The sequence below is a fragment of the Lactuca virosa genome, chromosome 2 (assembly GCF_052849685.1).
Source record: "Lactuca virosa cultivar CGN04683 chromosome 2, Lactuca_virosa_CGN04683_v6, whole genome shotgun sequence".
In the NCBI taxonomy this organism is placed as follows: Eukaryota; Viridiplantae; Streptophyta; class Magnoliopsida; order Asterales; family Asteraceae; genus Lactuca; species Lactuca virosa.
The window spans coordinates 126,493,069-126,511,589 of NC_136427.1; the positions used below are offsets into that span (position 1 = coordinate 126,493,069).

Consider the following 18,521-nt stretch of genomic DNA (forward strand, 5'->3'; position numbering starts at 1 on the left):
TACATAATCGTCAATATAGCATTTATGAGACTTACTTCAAGTACTTATTTGAGTACCAACCAAGTCCTGAAATTATAACAATAGTCTCCTTGAGGGAGAGCTTGACACTTGTGTATAGATCTATACGAGACTAACAGTCCCATACCAGAGCTGCTTGCAACAGCTAGGCCGGCAAGCCTGTTGTGACAAATGTCGTACCGATTGCGACGCCTGAAGAACGTCGTGTTCAGGTCATCTTAGGTCACCAAGCATGGTTATAATAACTCACAATTTGGTATTGAACAACACGACTAGTGTATAAATAAGTAAACAATTTACGTAGTTTTATTAAATAATAAAACTATAATACAATATTTTACAAGTACAACTGGTGAATCCTGTCACTTACAATTTCACAGTTTTTCATGCAAGTACAAATACTGAATACTATTCTAGCATAGAGAAAACATATTTTTCATGGTTTTATGAGAACTAAACTACATTTTTACTACTTCAGAGTACAATAACATTTACACGTTTTGTTTACAACATAATACAACAGAAAATATAGGATTTTCTAGAAAAACATACTTACATTATCAAGGAACAGAAAACAAATTTCAGTTATAAACATGCTTATGAACTCACCAACTTAATTGTTGACATTCTTTTCAAAACTACTTGTATTCTCAGGAAATCAGTAAACAGGTACATCTACGAGTTTTTTGAGAAAACGGAGCTTCATAGACTCATGTCTTTTAACTTTCGCTATACATTTTTGGTGTTAATATACAATGATTTGAACACATATGTAATAACTTATACATTATCAATACATGGTTGTTGTACTTTGATTACTATTATACAATTGTTGTGATATTATACATGACATCCTCCGCCCCTGAACGCTTCCTCCGTTCCGGTTTGGGGTGTGACAAAATACAAAGAACAATAAATAGTTTTTGGACATGCTTTTCTACCCCAAAACGTAAAAACCGAAAATAGGGGTCGTGAATACTCACAATATATTTCAAGATGATGTTAATGATGCCTTGAACTAAGTTCCACTCGTATCATTACCAGTGTCCTACAATAAAGGTATACACTAGTGAGTCTCTATTTAACTTCTATAATAGAGCAATGTCAATATTGTGTCAAAATTTTGATGTTGTTATGTTACAAACATTTTTCTATGAAATTTAGATTCCCATGAATGAATTTGTTTAAAAATAAATTTAAATGGAAATCCCATTTTTGCAATGTTAATTGTGATGTACATATAACATTTTGGAAGACGTTTCAAATGATTAAATATTCAAAACTAAATCAAATCAGTTATAAAAATTTTCAAACTTTATATTTCAGTTCTAATTGTAATAAAAGACCTCCAGATAAATTTTCATGAGGTTTTGATATGCCAAAGTATTTTTCAACATTAAATTCCTTGAATAATCATAAAATCATGGAAAAATAGTAAATGATCATGAAAAATTCTTTGAATTTTTTTTAACTGTTTCATAGTGTCCTTATTTGGAAAAATATTAAATGACACTGTTGATCAACAAACCCGGTTTTTTATAATGTAAGTGTGTTTTATAGCAAGAAAATTTAATTAAATAGTAAACAATATGTAAAAGCCACCAATTTTTTTATTTGTGATCCAAATGTAGTCAAAGAATTCCAAATAATTTTTCATGAGTTTTAGATATGTCTTATCTATTTTTTCTATAATTAATCACTTGAATCAACATAAATTCATGGAAAAATAGTAAACAGTTAAGATAAATCCTCAATATTTTATTACAACTGTTATATAATCTATATGAATTGGGAAAAATGTCAAAAGTTGTTTCTAAATTGTAGAATCAGATTTTATTGAAATAAATTGTAAACAATTAAGATAAATCGTCAAACTTTTTGGGTGATTTATTTACAGTGTTTTAAAGCTAGGGAAAATGTTCAATGAACTTTGTAAACTGTAAAACTCATTTTTATGATTTTAGATGTATTTAATGCCAAGAAATTCGAAATAAATAGTAAACAGTGAATAAAAATAATCAACCTTTTTAATTTTAGTTAAAATAATCAAAGATGTTCTGGACAATTTTCATGGTTTTTAGAATGGTTTGGCTATTTTTCCTCATTTATTCCATTAAATAACCATTTAAATCGTGAAAATAGTAAGAAGTAAATAAAAATAGCTAAAAAAATTCATTTGAGATCCTACCGTAGTGAATGATGTCCTGGTAAATTTGCATGAATTTGAGATAAGTGTAACTATTTTTCCTCGATTTAGTTCACTAAATACACAAAAATCATAGAAAAATAAAAAGAGGTTACAAAAAATTCTACAAATATTTATCTGAGTGTTATACAAGTCCTAGAAGCTGCAAAAATTCTTAGATGTTCAATTCATATCACAGAACTTGGTTTTATGATTTATTTGAGTTAAACACATAGAGAATTAAAAATTATAGCAAACAGTGAAAAAAATAGGTGAAACTTAAAGGGAGTCATCCACGAATTTATCTAGATTTTATAGACCTCAAAAAGTATTTTATGTGAATTATTGCTCTATTTTCTTAAAAAAATTTATAATAATTCAAGAAAAATGAATTATTTTCTAAAACGTTTCCAGATCATCTTATTTTGTTACTGGGTTCCTAAGAAAAATCAGGGTTGACTAGAAAAGATGGTTCAGATCTTTTTGTGGATTAAAGTTTTTTATGAATATATTTGAAACTTTTAACAAGATACTTTGATCATCAAACATCTAGACTTGATCATCATTTGAGATCCTACCGTAATGAATGATGTCCTGGTAAATTTGCATGAATTTTGGATAAGTGTAACTATTTTTCCTCGATTTAGTCCATTAAATACACAAAAATCATAGAAAAATAGAAAGAGGTTATAAAAAATTCTACAAATATTTATCTGGGTGTTATACAAGTCCTAAAAGCTGCAAAAATTCTTAGATGTTTGTTTCATATCACCAAACTTCGTTTTATGATTTAATTGAGTTAAACACATAGAAAATTAAAATTTATAGCAAACAGTGAAAAAAATAGGTGAAACCTAAAGGGAGATGTTTATTTTCTTTATGGGTCGCCCACGAATTTATCTAGGATTTATAGACCTCAGAAAGTATTTTATATGAATTATTGCTCTATTTTATTAAAAAAATTACAATAATTCAAGAAAAATGAATTATTTTCTAAAAAGTTTCCAGATCATCTTATTTTGTTACTGGGTTCCTAAGAAAAATAAAGGTTGACTAGAAGAGATGGTTTAGATCTTTTTGTGGATTAAAGTTTTGTATGAATATATTTGAAGCTTTTAACAACATACTTTGATCATCAAGTATCTAGACTTGAAGGTCAACACATGCATGTTGGTTTAATGCCATGCATGAGTTTGAAAAGTTTATAATTTTTTTTTTGAAGAAATCTTTGGTTCATATTGTGGTTTCTCCACCAAAACTAGTATAAAAGTGGGTTATTTTGAGTTTGATATAGGTTTGGGTCATGATACTTTACCATTTCAACATGTATATTGTTTTGGGGTAAAATCCAACCACCATCATCATCAAACTCGAAGTTCATGAACATACACATGAAAAATCATGAAGAAAGGTCTAGAAGGAGAAGAAAATGCAAGAAAAATAGTAAAATTTGAAGGAAAAGTGAAAGAGAAATCGAGTTTACCTTCAAGAACACCACAAGATGGTGAAGATTTCGATTTTAAGGAGTGTTCTTGGGTTTTATCGCTGTAAATTTCGTGGTTGATAGAGAGAAGAAGAGAGAATAGTGGTGGTGGAGTGTGAGAGAGGAAATAGTGGAAGAGAAGTGAAAGGTGTGGATGTGATTAAAATGATTAAATTTTTTGGGGAAGGGAGTATTGGGAGGAGAGAGCCGAATTTCTAGAGGATGAAAGAGTCTCTCTCTCTCTCTCTCTCTCTCTCTCTCTCTCTCTCTCTCCCTCTTCCATAATTTCAAATAAATTCCCCCCTCTTTTATAAAATATCCCAATTTTTATAAAATATGCATTAATCCTTGTTTTATTTTCATAAAACCTTGATTTTAACTTATAAATTAAGGGTCAAATGTTAATGACCTAAATTTCATTTTCTTGATTACATATTCGAAATTTAATTATTCCAAGATAATATTATGAGGTTCATAAAAGTTTTTATAGAATTTTTTATGTTAAAGTTATACAAATTTAGGTGTTTAGGGCTTTTAAGGTTTTGAGATTTTGTAAATATTTGGATATCAAAATATATTGAATTTTTTAGACTTCAAATTATTTTATAGCTCATAACTCTTTTCCAGATAAAAACAATGTTCGTAATTGATTTTTGTCGGATTATTGACATTCTATGTAGTAGTTTTGTGATTCAAGTGAAATTGAAGAACCAGTATACTAGTCCTAGTTTTCAACTTTGACTTAAGTTCCTACGGGACTCGGACCTAATTTCTACTACTAGGTCAAATGCATGATGTGTGTACATGATTCATGCAAAGAGGTTCAAGTCAAGGAATGACCCGAATTTGGATAGTTGTTACAGTTAAAGTAGTTATAGAAGTCACGTATCAATGTGAAATCAAAACATATTATCCCTCGTTTCTAATTGTTTCCAAGTTTCTAGTAGGTTATAACTTAGCTTCTAGTTACTAAGTGTAGAATGTGTCGTGCCTACACGTGCAACTAAATTTATTCAAATCTAGAACTGTCTCAAATTTTTACGGTTGTCACAATATATATATATATATATATATATATATATATATATATATATATATATATATATATATATATATAAGCATATTCGTAAACAAATCTCGAAAAAAATATGCATATACAGGTGCATATGTCACAAATGTCAGAAAATTCACAAGTTTGAAAAAAATGCACATATCTGCCTGTTGTATATGAACATTTTTTTGAGATTTGGTGCTTCATGTCACTCATTAAAAAAATATAACAAAAAATTCACATTTTAAGAATGTTTCGTAAGAAAACATGGGTTTCCAAAAAGATCCTGACCTTATATATGACATCATTGCTCCAATTTCTTACTAGATGCTAAGTAGTGGTCAAATTACAGCACATGAGATAGAAAAAAAACAATGTAGTTAGTTTGAAATCAGATTATATATATATATATATATATATATATATATATATAGAGAGAGAGAGAGAAAGAGAATTACAAAAATAGTCCGGTCTTATGTATTTTTTCTGGGTTTTGGTTTAAACCTCACCTTTTTTGGCTTTGTGGTCTTTTTGACCATGTTTCTATGAGGTTTTTCTTCCTTCGAAAATTGAAATTACTATAATACCCTTATGTATTTATTTTCTATTTTTTTTCATTTTTATCTATTTTAATAATTAAAAAATAATTAAGGTCTCTCTCTCTCTCTCTCTCTCTCTCTCTCTCTCTCTCTCTCTCTCTCTCTCTCTCTCTCTCTCTCTCAAAAGAAGACACATCATTAATGCTTAGACCCTAAAAACTTCTTTCTTGTTGTGTTCATGCTTTGGTGAAGAAATCAATCCCACCAACATCATCGAGCCTACAACCAACTAGGTACTTAAGAAAAAAAACCTCTATCCTTCAATAACGTCTACACAATCAGAATCAAATTAGGACACGTTCAATTTAATACAACCCATCTATGCACACAAAAATCTACAACATTCCTTACGCCTGCAAATCGATACCCAAGAAGAACCTCCTCTACAAAATTCTACAAAATTCCAGGCTTATTTATCTCCAAACGTCTACTCTTCACATTTTTAGAGGAAAACAAAGCATAAGAAGATTAAACCTTATTCGAATCATGGTCTTCATCGATATGGTGAAACCAGGAAAGCCAAGTCAGAGCTTGGTAGCTTGCGATTCCATCTCCACTGACCCAAACACCAACATCAACTATTCACTCCAACCCTAACCCTCAGTTGTGTTCCGTGCGATTCCCTCCACCCATCGTCGTTGGCAATCTGTATCCACCATCGAACACCTTCACTCTCCATTCCCCCTGATATGTAACATATCTGCATCACGAGGAGAAATTTGTAGAAACCCAATTTCATTTTTGTTTTGGAGTGAATGTGTTGAAGACGAACAAAATCATCATGGATAGAATGTGTGAGCTTCGGAGTTGAAAACTGGTGACAGAACCGTATTGAGGTGCATAGGTGACAACAGACCATGAAAATCGGATGGCATCAGCATGGTTCCAGTTTTGGAGAAGTGTAGATAAGGAGAGAGAATAGAGTTTTTGAAAGAAATGACGATGGTTCCATCGGATTTGAGACCAGGAACGTAGGAAATGAGCAGAGAAATGGTGAAGAAGAAGAAGTGGTGGGGAATGAGATGAGTTGTACTCAAGATTATATGATTGAAAATGGAAGAGCACACATGGAGGGGGAGAGAGACCCTTTTTTGTTTTAATTATTAAAACATTAAAATAAATATTAAAAAAATATAAAAATAAAAATAAAAACGTATAATAGTCATTTTAATTTCGGAAGGACCATTTCCCCATAAAATATAAGCCAAAATGACGACGAAACTAAAAAAAATCGTTGTTTGAAAAAAATTCAGAAAAATAAATACCTTTATAGTTTTGTCATATATATATATATATATATAAAATTTTAAACTAACTACATAGTTTTAGTTTTTTTTTTTTTTTTCAATCTCCTGTTACAAAACGCAGTGATTCAACCCCTAGTTAGCATCTATAGTAAGAAATTGGAGCAATGATGTCAGCACCTTGTAAAATCATATCAACAATTCCAACTGTAAGAATATTATTATTTAAAAGGCTAATGACATGGGAGAAAGTGCTTATTCAAAAAAGTTAGCCAAAAAAGTCTTCCCTCCATTCACATCTGATGAGGTGGTATGGTTCTAATCATATTCATATTCAATGCGCCAAGCATTTCTGACCTTCCCACTTTGAAATCCATCACTCTCTTGTCCCATACCCAATACACTCATTAGTCATTGCCATCATCAACAAACAAAGAAAGAAAAAAAAAATTGAATCTTTCTTAATTTGAAGCACAAACAAGCCTCGGATTCTTCTATAGGAGATGACATAACAATCTACCCATCCTTATTTTATTTGGATGATTGATTCACGTCAAATGGGTAGTAGTAGTGCTTTGTGGGCTCTCTCGCTTCTTTTCGCTATTCAAAAGGTACCCTTTTTCTTCGATTTCACTGTTCATTTACTAACTTTCTTCCTCTTCCACCTTCTTTCTCCTCAATTTCATGTTTGCTTTTTGCAATCTGCTGTCGGGTATACATGGATTTCGTTCCATCTTTTCGGAGCTTTAAATTACTGATTGTACGCTGTATCAATCCGATAAGAAAAGTTGAATTTTGTAAAAGGGGGATGAATGTATGTTCTATATACGCCTGTAGATTTGTGGGTTTTCTTTTTTAAATGTCGATTTGGTGTTTCATAGGCTCCTTCCTGTTCACATGATTGCACACTGTGCAATAATTGATATGTATCAGTTTCTAACTTAAAACCGTAATTTGTACCTTCAAAAAGATTTCAGATGTAATGAAGCAGCAGCATGAAAATCAAACACTGGATTGAAAAACACAGAATCAAGTTGAGTGGAACAGTACGGAAGATGATGATGAAATGCTTTCACTCCGGCGAACGATTTGGGGCAAAGGAAATGAACACTTCATCGGAATCTTTAGCGACTAGGGATTATTCAGCTAGCGGATATTCTTCTCGAGTTAATGAACCTGATCCCAAATTGGATAACAGCAATATAGAAGAAGCAGAATCCTCTCTTCGTGAAACTGGTTTTCTCAATTACGAGGTTTTTTTCTTCATTTCAATTCCATTTTTAATCTTCTTACATAATTAACACATACAATTTTGCAACTTTTTAGGAAGCAAGAGCGTTATTAGGTCGATTAGAGTATCAAAAAGGAAACGTAGAGGGTGCACTTCATGTTTTCGAAGGAATTGACATTCCTGCTGTTATTCCCAAGATTAAAAACTCACTTGCGAGAAGATCAGAACTTTCAAGACGCCATTCTCAGGGTGATGATGATCCATCGCCACCCATGTCAGTTCATGCTATCAGTTTACTCTTCGAAGCTGTTTTTCTCAAATCAAAGTCGTTGCAAGCCCTAGGACGATTCAAAGAAGCTGCCGAATCCTGCAAAATCATACTGGAAACAGTCGAATCTGCATTACCCGATGGATTCCTTGATTTTTCTTCGTATTATAAGCTTCAAGAAACTGTAGATAAAGCGGTTGAGTTGTTACCTGAGCTTTGGAAACTAGCTTCAGATCCACAATCGGCCATTTTATCATACAGACGAGCGTTGCTTTTCCAATGGAATCTTGATAAAAAGACACGAATGAATCTTGAAAAGGAATTCGCTGTGTTTCTTTTGTACAGTGGTTGTGATGCGACACCTCCAAATCTTCGATCCCAGATGGAAAGTTCATATGTACCCAAGAACAATGTAGAAGAAGCCATTCTTTTGCTTCTGATTCTTTTAAGAAAGATTGTTATCGGTATAATCGAGTGGGACCCATCAATCTACCATCATCTTTCTTTTGCTTTATCGATTTCCCATGACCTAAAATCACTCGCTCATCAAATTGAAGAATTCCCACCTGGAATCATTGAAAAAAAGGAAAGATACAGCACTCTTGCGTTATGTTACTATGGAGAAGGTGAAGATATGGTGTCACTAAATCTATTAAGAAGTTTGTTAAATAATCAAGAAAAGTCAGAAAACCAACATAACTTCGTTTTAGAAATGTTACTTGCTTCCAAAATCTGTATGGATCAATCAGATTCCCTTCAAGAAGGAATCACATACCTTCACAAACTCATGAAATTAGAAGAAAATTGCAAAGAAACAAAAAGCTTCGCGAATTTTTTCCTTGGTATCTCCCTTTCTGCAGAATCAAGAAACACGAATTTGGATTCTGAGAGGATAAAAATGCAATCTGAAGCTTTAAATGCTTTGGAAACTGCATATAAAATGAAACAAGAAGATGCCAATGTTTTGTTTCATCTTAGCCTTGAATATGCAGAACAGAGGAAGTTGGATATGGCTGTTTATTATGCAAAAAAGCTTGTGAAAGTTGAAGGAGGAGATAATGTAAAAGGATGGATTCTTTTAGCGCGTATTTTATCGGCTAAAAAACAATATTTTGATGCTGAAGTTGTGATTGATGCTGCTATAGATGAAACAGGGAAATGGGATCAAGGAGAATTGTTGAGAACTAAAGCTAAATTGCAAATTGCACAAGGCAAGTTGAAAAATGGTATAGAGACGTATACTCGTCTTCTTGCTGTTCTTCAAGTTAGAAGCAAGAGTTTTGGAGTTCATAAAAGACTATTAAAGGTAGTTATTAAACACTTAATCTAGATAGTTATACATAGTTGTTTCTTTTTTAGTTAATCTGGACAAATTGACTTAATGTGCTAAGCCAAAAAAAACATGGATTATTGTGCCAAGACACTAAGAGTGCGTTTGGTTGTGGAAAAATTTTCAGTTTTCCGTAAATTTTTGAAAACGTGTTTGGCTGATTCAATTTTCAAAATTTTTCCAAGAAAATGGAAATTTTCTGTTTTCCAAATTGTATGTAAATTAGATCCAAAGTTTTCTAAATTTCTAAAACGGAAAATGAAAACTCCACGGTTTCAATCATACGCGTTTTCTAAAAGTTTCATTGAAAACTAAAAATGAAAACTCAACTCTATTTTCTGAAACGTTTTCTAGAAAAATGAAAACGATTTTCCACAACCAAACGTACTCTAACCCTTAACTATTTGTCCATCTTTTTCCTCTCAACTCCTAATTAATATTGTGAAGTTTTTTGTAAGGCGAGGTAAAACGATTACTTAGTCTCATTCAAACAGTGTATTCGGTCTAAAAACAAACAAACCTTGTGTATACAACATTTTATCTAGTCATACATCATTACCCATTTAATCATTTTACTTAATGAGAAAAAAAAAAGAAACAAATAACCCGTAGATCAAGCATGGAAGATTTTACTTTTATTAAGTTTTTTATGTTCAACTTTTAACCGTTTTTGTTTGGTTTTGTAGAAAAGGAGCAACAAAGAAAGAGAATTGGAAATGGAAACATGGCATGATCTTGCAAACTTATACACTAGTTTAATGCAATGGCATGATGCTGAGGTGTGCCTATCAAAATCCAAGGCAATCGATCCTCATTCTCCATCTAGGTGGCATGCCATAGGTAAAACCCTTGTTTTGATTACTATTTAGTATTTATTAATCATGTCGTGATCAAATATTATTGCATTCGTATAACTAATTATCAGTTCTAAACAAAAAGGTAAAATAGTCATTTACTCACATTCAGTCGAAAAACGATATATACATCACTTTACTAAAACATGTTTTCAACTTTCTAGGGATACTCCATCAAGCGAAAGGCGAAAAGGAAGAAGCATTAAGCTCTTTTGAGAAAGCATTAGATGTTGATCCAAATCATGTTCCTAGCTTAATATCAACAGCCATTGTTCTAAGAGAACTTAATGATCAATCATTACCAATTGCCAAAAGCTTTATAACCGATGCATTAAGGCTTGATAGGACAAATTCATTAGCATGGTTTAATCTTGGTCTTGTTTATAAGGTTGAACATGGTTCATCGGCTCTTGAAGCTGCTGAATGTTTTGAGGCTGCAATTATGCTTCAAGAATCTGAACCTGTTGAACCCTTTAGATGAATTAAAATATTTGACCTTTTTGTTACAAAACGATTGATAGTCGTTTAGTTTTATAATATTATACGTATACGAAGAAAAGATATTCCACCATTGTGTAATTGTATGACTATATCTATTGTATTTTTGTAATTGTAATTTCTATATATGTATAATATCATGTCCATGATTAATCTATTTCGAATTCTTCATGAATTGCAACTAAATTAAAATTAAAACCATTTCATGAAAACCTATGAGATGTAAATCACAATAACATGTTAGGTGGCTTCGTAAGAATCAATGGCTACAAAGACCCTTATCCACATTGGAATGAAACCAACAATTCCAAAATCTTGCTAATCTAATTAGAGCATTGAGTAATGGAAATGAGAAGAAAAGACTTGAAACATGATTTCATTAAAATGACGAAATTTTAAGCAACAATTTTAACAGAAATATAACAACATTGTGCAAAGGAATGAAACTATTTCTTGCTAAGATCTATTCCTGCTTTCTTAGCAACAGCATCAAGACCGTTTTTTTCGATTGTCTTTAATGCTTTGGTTGATAGACGCAATTTTACAAATCGGTTTCCAGCCTCCCACCATACTCTCTTGTATTGTAGGTTCACAAATTGCAACTTCTTTGTCTTGTGGTTTGAGTGAGAAACAAGATTTTTCCTATTTGATTTCTTTCCAGTAAATGGGCAGATTCTACCTGAAATTTTCCCATTTCTCAAAAAAATCAACAAAGAAACATAACGTGGTGAAAGTAGATGATCAATGGAAGTTACTTTACATTTATAATAGTGTCATACTTCCATTTATTTGTATTAGAGCATGACATTTTGAAAAATCGACCAATTATAGCTGTAATACTTACACATAAGTATGAAAGTATTGCTATTTCTTGTATTTAACCTTATCTTAATAATCAGAATCATAATACTAGTTTTTGCCAAAGTCTCTCAAACATCCAAACAGCCCCTAAAACAGTCTATCATAAGAGCATATTCAAATAAACCAATTGCGATTGCTGAATTTCTTATCGAATGGAATAGGGAAACCCAATTACACAAAAAGAACACAATCACCTGAATTTATATCCATTTAGCATACCCATAGAAATTGGGTATAATCAAAACACAAAATCCAAAAAGGGAAATTGAGAGAGAGAGAGAGAGAGAGATTACGAGCAACAGGTTGAAGAGGAAGCTTGATTGTGGAAGAGAGGTTATTGGGTAAAGTGCATTGTTCGTAAGAAATTTTGAGGCCACTCAGTTGAGAAGTAACAAACCCTAGCTCCGAAACCGCCGGGGAGTTGGGCTTCAATCTTATTGACGCCGATTGAGGCTTGACGAAGCATGAAATGGAAGCGTGTCCTGTCGCCAGTCCAGACGACGCCGTTAGTAGCGCCATTGTTATCAGAGCTTTTTTCTTATCTTGTTCGAAAACACGGAGGGTTGAGGTGGATATCAAATGCCAATTCCTATCTTTTGTACCTGCAGCTGATTTGGTTTTAGTTTACAAAATACCCCCACCAAATTGCAAATATTACAAAATTAGACACTGTTATATTAAAATGAGATAATTACAAATTTAGCCAAATACACTAATTACCTTACAAATTTAGCCAAAAAAATCAAAATTGCAATTATAACTACTGAAATCGCAGATGGAAATGACTCATCTGCGATTTTGCCCTTCCATCTGCGAAGGTACAAGCGCCTAAAGCACAGCTGTGCTTTAGGCACTTGTACATTCGCAGATTGAATAGTCCATCTGCGATTTTGCCTGTTCCACCTGCGATTTTCGGTGGAAAAAACTATAAAACCGTTTTTTTTCTTCATTTTTCACTCTTCAATTTAGAAAAACTCTCTCTTTCTCTCCCGGCGATTCCCTCTGACGATTTCTTGAAGAAAATGGATGATTTTTTCAACAATCCCGAAAATATGGTTAGATTTTTAACTCTTTTTATGTTTTAATTAACATTTATTTAGTATATGTTATTATTATTTTATTATTAAAAAATGAAATTATATTATTTGTGATTGGGTAATTTTGTTGTATTTGATAGATTTAATATTATTTATTAGTAACCTTGAAGTTTTAATGCTATTTTGCTAATGGTTGTATGAATGTACAAGTATAGACTGCGTAGAATGTGCATTGGCTTGTTGTACATTTAGTAAAATGGTTAGAATATGTTATTTTTTTAAGTTCAAAGTTAAATAAATTGTTACAATAATGTTTACAATATGTTTGGTTAGTGGTTTAAGTTGAGAAATTGATATAGCATGATTAGAATATGTTATTTGTCGTTTGCCTAGCTGTTGTATACCTTGAAAAATTGTATATACTTGTCGTATAAGTGGTCGTATAACTTGAAAAATGGTTATAATAATGTTTACAATATGTTTACAATAGTTGTTTGTATATTTGTCATATAACTTGAAATTTTGTATATACTTGTCGTTTAAGTTGAAAAATTGTTATAGTATGGTTAGAATATGTTATTTTTTTTAATTTGAAAGTTAAAAATCGTTTGTATAATTGTAGTATAACTTGAAAAATTATATATAGTTGTCGTTTAAGTTGAAAAATTGTTATAGTATGTTATTGTTTTTCAGCGTAAATATAGAAATTATTGATTAAATGTTGGTTTTTGCATTGTTTATGTTTGTAATTTGAATGTTGGATTATTATTGCATTTAATAATCGGATATTTTAAAATGAAATAGTTGTTTAGTTTTCTAATATGTTGTTGTTTTTTGTGCAACATGATTCTAATAATTTAAATGTTAAAGCTATTTTGAACTTAAAATGATCGGGGTGTAACATTTGGGAAGTATTTTGAGGTGTTAGATGGTGTCAGACGTGATCTTTTTAGACAAACAGTATTTGGTTACTTGTTGGACGTCCCTCGTTTACAAGGGGATGGATTGTTGTTCCACAAGATGTTTCTTCATCAGATACGGTCGGACGTTGTTTTATCTCCAGATGGAATAAAACGGTTATATTTTAGAGTGGGTGATACTAAAATGGTATATGGCCCGGAAGAGTTTTGTTTGATAACCGGGTTGAATTTTGGCGAGTATCCTAAAATGATCGGCAAAAAAGTGTCAGAAAAAATAATTAGTACTAAAAAAAGATGTTTATTGCGTGAACGTCTATTTCCGAACCATACAAATAGTTCGGTGAATATCGGTGACCTGAAAAGTTATATTTTAAATCATCCATTCTTAGAAGTTGGCGACACTGATGCAGTTAGAGTATGTTTGATATACATTTTGTGTGAATGTTTTTTGGGAAAAGAAATAAATGATGGGTGCCACAAGATTGGTTTTTTTTGGCGGAGAATTTGGATGTCTGGAACATGTATTTTTTGTTTACTTGGAAAGTTTCATTTTATTAATTTTAATGTATATTATAACTACTATTTTTTTGTTTTGTTAGTTTTGCTTGGGGTAGCTATTTATGGGATTTTACATATGAGGACCTTGAACATACGTGGAACAAGATAAATAAATATTTATCACTGCCGTAGCGTCGTCAAACTTTAAAATACTCCGTCTCAGGATTTACAGCTCCATTTAGGGTATAAAAAATTATTTATATTTAAATGCTTTTATTGTTATGTTAGATATTTTATTTTTAATTTTTATTAATATAATTTTAAAAATTGTAGATATGGATATATGAGATGCTTCCGGCTGTTCGTGCCTGTGAATTTGTATTGAGAAAAAATAGAGACATGCCTCGGATGAAACGATGAAGTGACACAAAAAAATTGAAATGGGTTGATGTGGACAAGATTTTTTCAATGACACAGGCTTATAAAAAAAAATTATTTTTAATAAAATTCATTATTATACGTTTATATGCATTTATAATATGTTTAATTTTTTAGGAGGGACAACGACCAAGAAATAAAATGTCACCGAGTGATGATGAGATGACATCTTCTTATTATATGTCATTGCAAGAGTATGTATATGGTGAACGGAAATCAGTTCCATCCCCAGTACGGGACCATTTTAGGAGACAAGATGAATCTTCGTCTAGTATGTCGTCTGGTGGTCGCTCTCACGGTAGAGGTGGGCGTAGTGGGAAACCCAGCTTAGAGGAGGTGTTAAAACGGCTACATACACTGGTGTTTATGAAGCGAGAACCTACTGAGGTGTTTGTTGAAGAAGTGAATAATGAAGATCTATGGAATAACATCAGTTTTGAGGAGCCTGCAGTATTCCAAACAAAATTTGTTCAACCGGTTAGTTACACGCTACATTTTTTATATAATTTATTAACATATTTGGAAATTTTTGTTCATATTTTATAGTTGAAAATGTAGGTTGTAGAAGATGAAGGGATGAATAAAAATAATACAAATGAAAATGTTTTTGGTGATATTGAAGACGACAAGGTTATTATATATATTACAGTTACAATTTTAATAATTAAATTTTAAAGTGTCTTTCGTTAATAACTATAATGTGTTAATTTTAATGTAGGAGTTGGAGGAGAGGAATGAGAATGCGGGTTGTAGTAGGAACAAATTTGATGATGATGTGTTTGATTTAAATGATGATAATGAAGCTAAAGAGGTTGTTATACTTACATTTAATTTATTTATTTTTAGTAAATTGAAACATTTTTTAATTAGAGATTATTTCTTATTAATTTAGGTGTCGGAGGAAGATGATTTAATAATTACGGGACATGTAAATTATTATGATGATTATGGTTTTGATGGCAAAGAATTTACACCCGATAGACCGAGGGCTCGAAATCCATCAAAGTATTTGTGCCCTCCTTACACCGATGTATTCGTTTAATTTAAAAGCTTATATCGTAATAATAGAATTTTATTTTTATGTGAATTATTTGAAAGATAAAGATTTAAACATTTGAATATTGTTTTATTGCACACGACACCAAAACAAAAAAGAAGACCAAAAAGGAAGGTTGATATCAAATCAACAAGCCTCGTTCCTCCTCCAGCATTTGTTGTTGTTCACGACTTCTCCGTGTTGCGCCTGCAACCTTATGTAGCAGGCGGTGAGGTTGTGATCCAGAATTATTTATTTCATTCACATGACGTGCATCATCGTTTGTTTAATTTGATGTTAGATAGAGATTTTTGGAGCGCCTTGTTTGGGCATACACACGACGGATGGTTGGAGGCAGCAGTAAAATAATTTTTAATTTATTATTTTAAAAGTTTTTTGTTTTTTAGTTAATAACAAAAGTATCAGAATTTTGTGCAGCATATCACCATTTGGTATAGACTACTGATGAAGAGACGTTTTGATAGCAACCGACATACAATAATGTCTCCAAATTTTTTTGCTTGCCATGTTCTGGAGGATGGGTTCGATTGGAGGGCGTTTATGGCTGGTATTGCTACATACCCCAACTTCATGGTTGCTTGGTGGGATGTCGATACTGTAAACTGAATTTTATTTTTTGAAATTTTTTTCGTTATTGTGGTTATGTTTTTGTATTCTGATATGTAAACATAATTTTTTTTACCTTATACAGGTCCTAATGTCGATTCATTCATCCCCTAATCACTGGTTATTTGGGGAACTACGATTGGCGTCAATGGAAGTCCATCTTTATGACAGTCTCGGTAGAGGGGCTTATGAAAAATTCAACTCTGATGGAACCTTTACCAAATTTGAAGCTCGGGTGGCAGATTATTTAGACAAGATTGACTATAGGTCCCGGAGGAACATCCCAAGGATTCCATTGTATCACACCCCCGAACCAGACGGCAGAAACGTCTGGGGGCTCGTGTGACTAGCATTGAAATATCATCACAATGAATATATATGAAACATAACATCATCATCATCACCATGCATTACAATATTACAACTGACATTGTTCACATCAAGTATTATATTTGAATATTACACGCCAAAAGTTCTAAGTATGATGAAACATAAATATAACAAAACGTCCATTAAATTGATCCACCGAACCTGCTTCAACGGTTCCTTAAGAATACAAGTTAATTTAAAAAGGTCAACATAAAAATGTTGGTGAGTTCATAAGCATGGTTGTGAAAATGATTTGGATTATTCGTAAAACCCAGAAAATCTGATATTTTCTGTAAACAGTTTAGCATGTTTGTGTCAGATCTCGTATTAATGCATGTGTGTTATTGTTTATTAGAATGTATATAAAGATAATGCAGAAAACATGAAGAGAATGCCCCCAGACAACCCGATGTCGTCTGTAATAGAGAATGCTGCCGTACCAACCCTCGAGGTTGAGTACCAGTACATGTATGTTCCTGAGTAATCCAAAGAGAAAAGAAAAGGACGGTCTTCCGTAAATTTATAACGTTAATTCCTCTAAATGAGCCGTTACAACCATACTTGATAATGACACTTTCGCCTGTCTTGACGTCTGGAAGACGCCAACTTGTTTATGGTACGGTTTGTCACCCTAGACTGGACTAGTCTAACTGTAGCGAACAGTTCAGGTGTGGGGCGTCACCCCCGTATAGATCTATACACAAATTCGTGCTCTCCCTCCAAGAGAATCTGGTTATAATTACATACTACGATCGTACACTCAATAGGTGTCAACCGACAAAACTCACTAGATCCTTAATCGAATTTACGAGAAGAAAAATGTATAAAACTCATTTCAGGCCCAATGAACCATGTATGTGAGCCACTAGGGCATCGCTAAACATGTGAGTCATTTCAAGACCTAATAAGAGTGAGATTCATATAACATGGGCCCGAAATATATGTAAAAGGACAACTAAGGCCCATTTCACATGTAAGGTATTTATAGGCCCAAATAGCACGCAAATAGTATCCAAGGTTCGACGCACATGTTAATGGGTCAATGAGGCCCAATAAACAAATAAATAGTATTCAGGACCTATCAAACATATTAATGGGCCTCTAAGGCCCAATATTATACAAATGGCAAAATTAGTCTGTTTGTTATTTTATTGCTAGTATTAGTCAATTTATTTACCAACATAGCATAAAAAGCCCACTTTTTGTAAAAATGACATTATTGGCCCAATAAGCCAAAAATTTACAATTAAGGCCAAATCTTAATAAAATAACACTTTTGTCCCCATTTTGCTCAAAACTTGTATTTATAGCTAGTTTTTGGTAAAAATAACATTTCTAACCCATTTTTGTCAAAAATATCATTTTTGGCTTGATTTTTGTGAAAATACACATTTTTATGGTTTTTGACTTTTCTGACCCGGTTGTTGGAAAATTTATAGAAAAATCATCGTAAGTCGAAATTTGGATCCGTAAACTCTGGAAGTTTGGACATTTTGTCTAATTTGTTCATAATTTTTCTCATAATTTTTAATGGTCTCTAACAAGTGTGAATTTGCTCACCTTCACAGGCTGGTCCGAAATTATTTCAAATATGATAGGCATTTTTGTAAAATTCGCCAAAAATTGTAGAAAAATCGTACGAAAATGTGAGAGTAGTCATTTTAAAGGTATAAACCTGAACTTTGTGCATGTAAAACAGTTTTCAAAAATATTATTATTAAGGTGGTCAAAACAGTTCGATATTGGACCAAAACTTTTCTGTCAAGGGCTGATTTTTGAGTTTAGTTTATAGATCTTTGAACACAACACTCATTTTTGCTATTTTAAGTGTATAAATCCCAGATCTACAAGTTTATATGTATTATATGTGATAACACATACTCTTCTCAAGGTTTTCATGTAGATCCAAGTGATAAACTTAATATTCTTAACATATTTTTAGATTTATGAAGTAAATAATACATAACCACCAAA

General features: G+C 32.1%; 2 protein-coding genes and 1 long non-coding RNA gene across 4 annotated transcripts; 1 reads left to right on the forward strand and 2 right to left on the reverse strand.

Moving 5' to 3' along the window:
- Positions 1-573: 573 nt before the first annotated feature.
- LOC145159466 (uncharacterized) lies at positions 574-6,396 on the reverse strand. The gene is made up of 4 exons (XR_013737738.1): positions 5,811-6,396; positions 5,029-5,067; positions 2,207-2,279; positions 574-1,066 (listed from the first exon to the last, which is right to left on the reverse strand). It is a non-coding gene; the product is annotated as an uncharacterized LOC145159466 (long non-coding RNA).
- Positions 6,397-6,898: 502 nt separating this feature from the next.
- LOC145159467 (protein NPGR2-like) lies at positions 6,899-10,834 on the forward strand. 2 transcript variants are annotated; one of them, XM_079078463.1, is made up of 5 exons: positions 6,899-7,191; positions 7,551-7,833; positions 7,907-9,385; positions 10,096-10,249; positions 10,428-10,834. In XM_079078463.1, exons 2-5 carry the CDS (start codon positions 7,576-7,578, stop codon positions 10,742-10,744), a joined length of 2,208 nt encoding a protein of 735 aa, XP_078934589.1. In that variant the 5' UTR covers positions 6,899-7,191; positions 7,551-7,575; the 3' UTR covers positions 10,745-10,834. The 2 variants fall into 2 exon arrangements, with proteins under 2 accessions (XP_078934589.1, XP_078934590.1); XM_079078464.1 differs by lacking the exon at positions 6,899-7,191 and adding an exon at positions 7,225-7,394.
- Positions 10,835-11,110: 276 nt separating this feature from the next.
- Positions 11,111-12,201, reverse strand: PRPL28 (Ribosomal L28 family). The gene is made up of 2 exons (XM_079078465.1): positions 11,916-12,201; positions 11,111-11,440 (listed from the first exon to the last, which is right to left on the reverse strand). Exons 1-2 carry the CDS (start codon positions 12,139-12,141, stop codon positions 11,208-11,210), a joined length of 459 nt encoding a protein of 152 aa, XP_078934591.1. The 5' UTR covers positions 12,142-12,201; the 3' UTR covers positions 11,111-11,207.
- Between the last annotated feature and the right edge of the window lie 6,320 nt (positions 12,202-18,521).

What these genes read in the sequence shown, in the direction of transcription:
- LOC145159467 (XM_079078463.1), top strand. Translation starts at nt 7,576, where the DNA reads ATGAAAATCAAACACTGGATTGAAAAACACAGAATCAAGTTGAGTGGA. An exon ending in CTGGTTTTCTCAATTACGAG is followed by an intron (nt 7,834 to 7,906) that starts GTTTTTTTCTTC and finishes GCAACTTTTTAG; the next exon opens with GAAGCAAGAGCGTTATTAGG. An exon ending in ATCTAGGTGGCATGCCATAG is followed by an intron (nt 10,250 to 10,427) that starts GTAAAACCCTTG and finishes TCAACTTTCTAG; the next exon opens with GGATACTCCATCAAGCGAAA.
- PRPL28 (XM_079078465.1), bottom strand. Translation starts at nt 12,141, where the DNA reads ATGGCGCTACTAACGGCGTCGTCTGGACTGGCGACAGGACACGCTTCC. An exon ending in TCCTCTTCAACCTGTTGCTC is followed by an intron (nt 11,441 to 11,915) that starts GTAATCTCTCTC and finishes GGAAAATTTCAG; the next exon opens with GTAGAATCTGCCCATTTACT.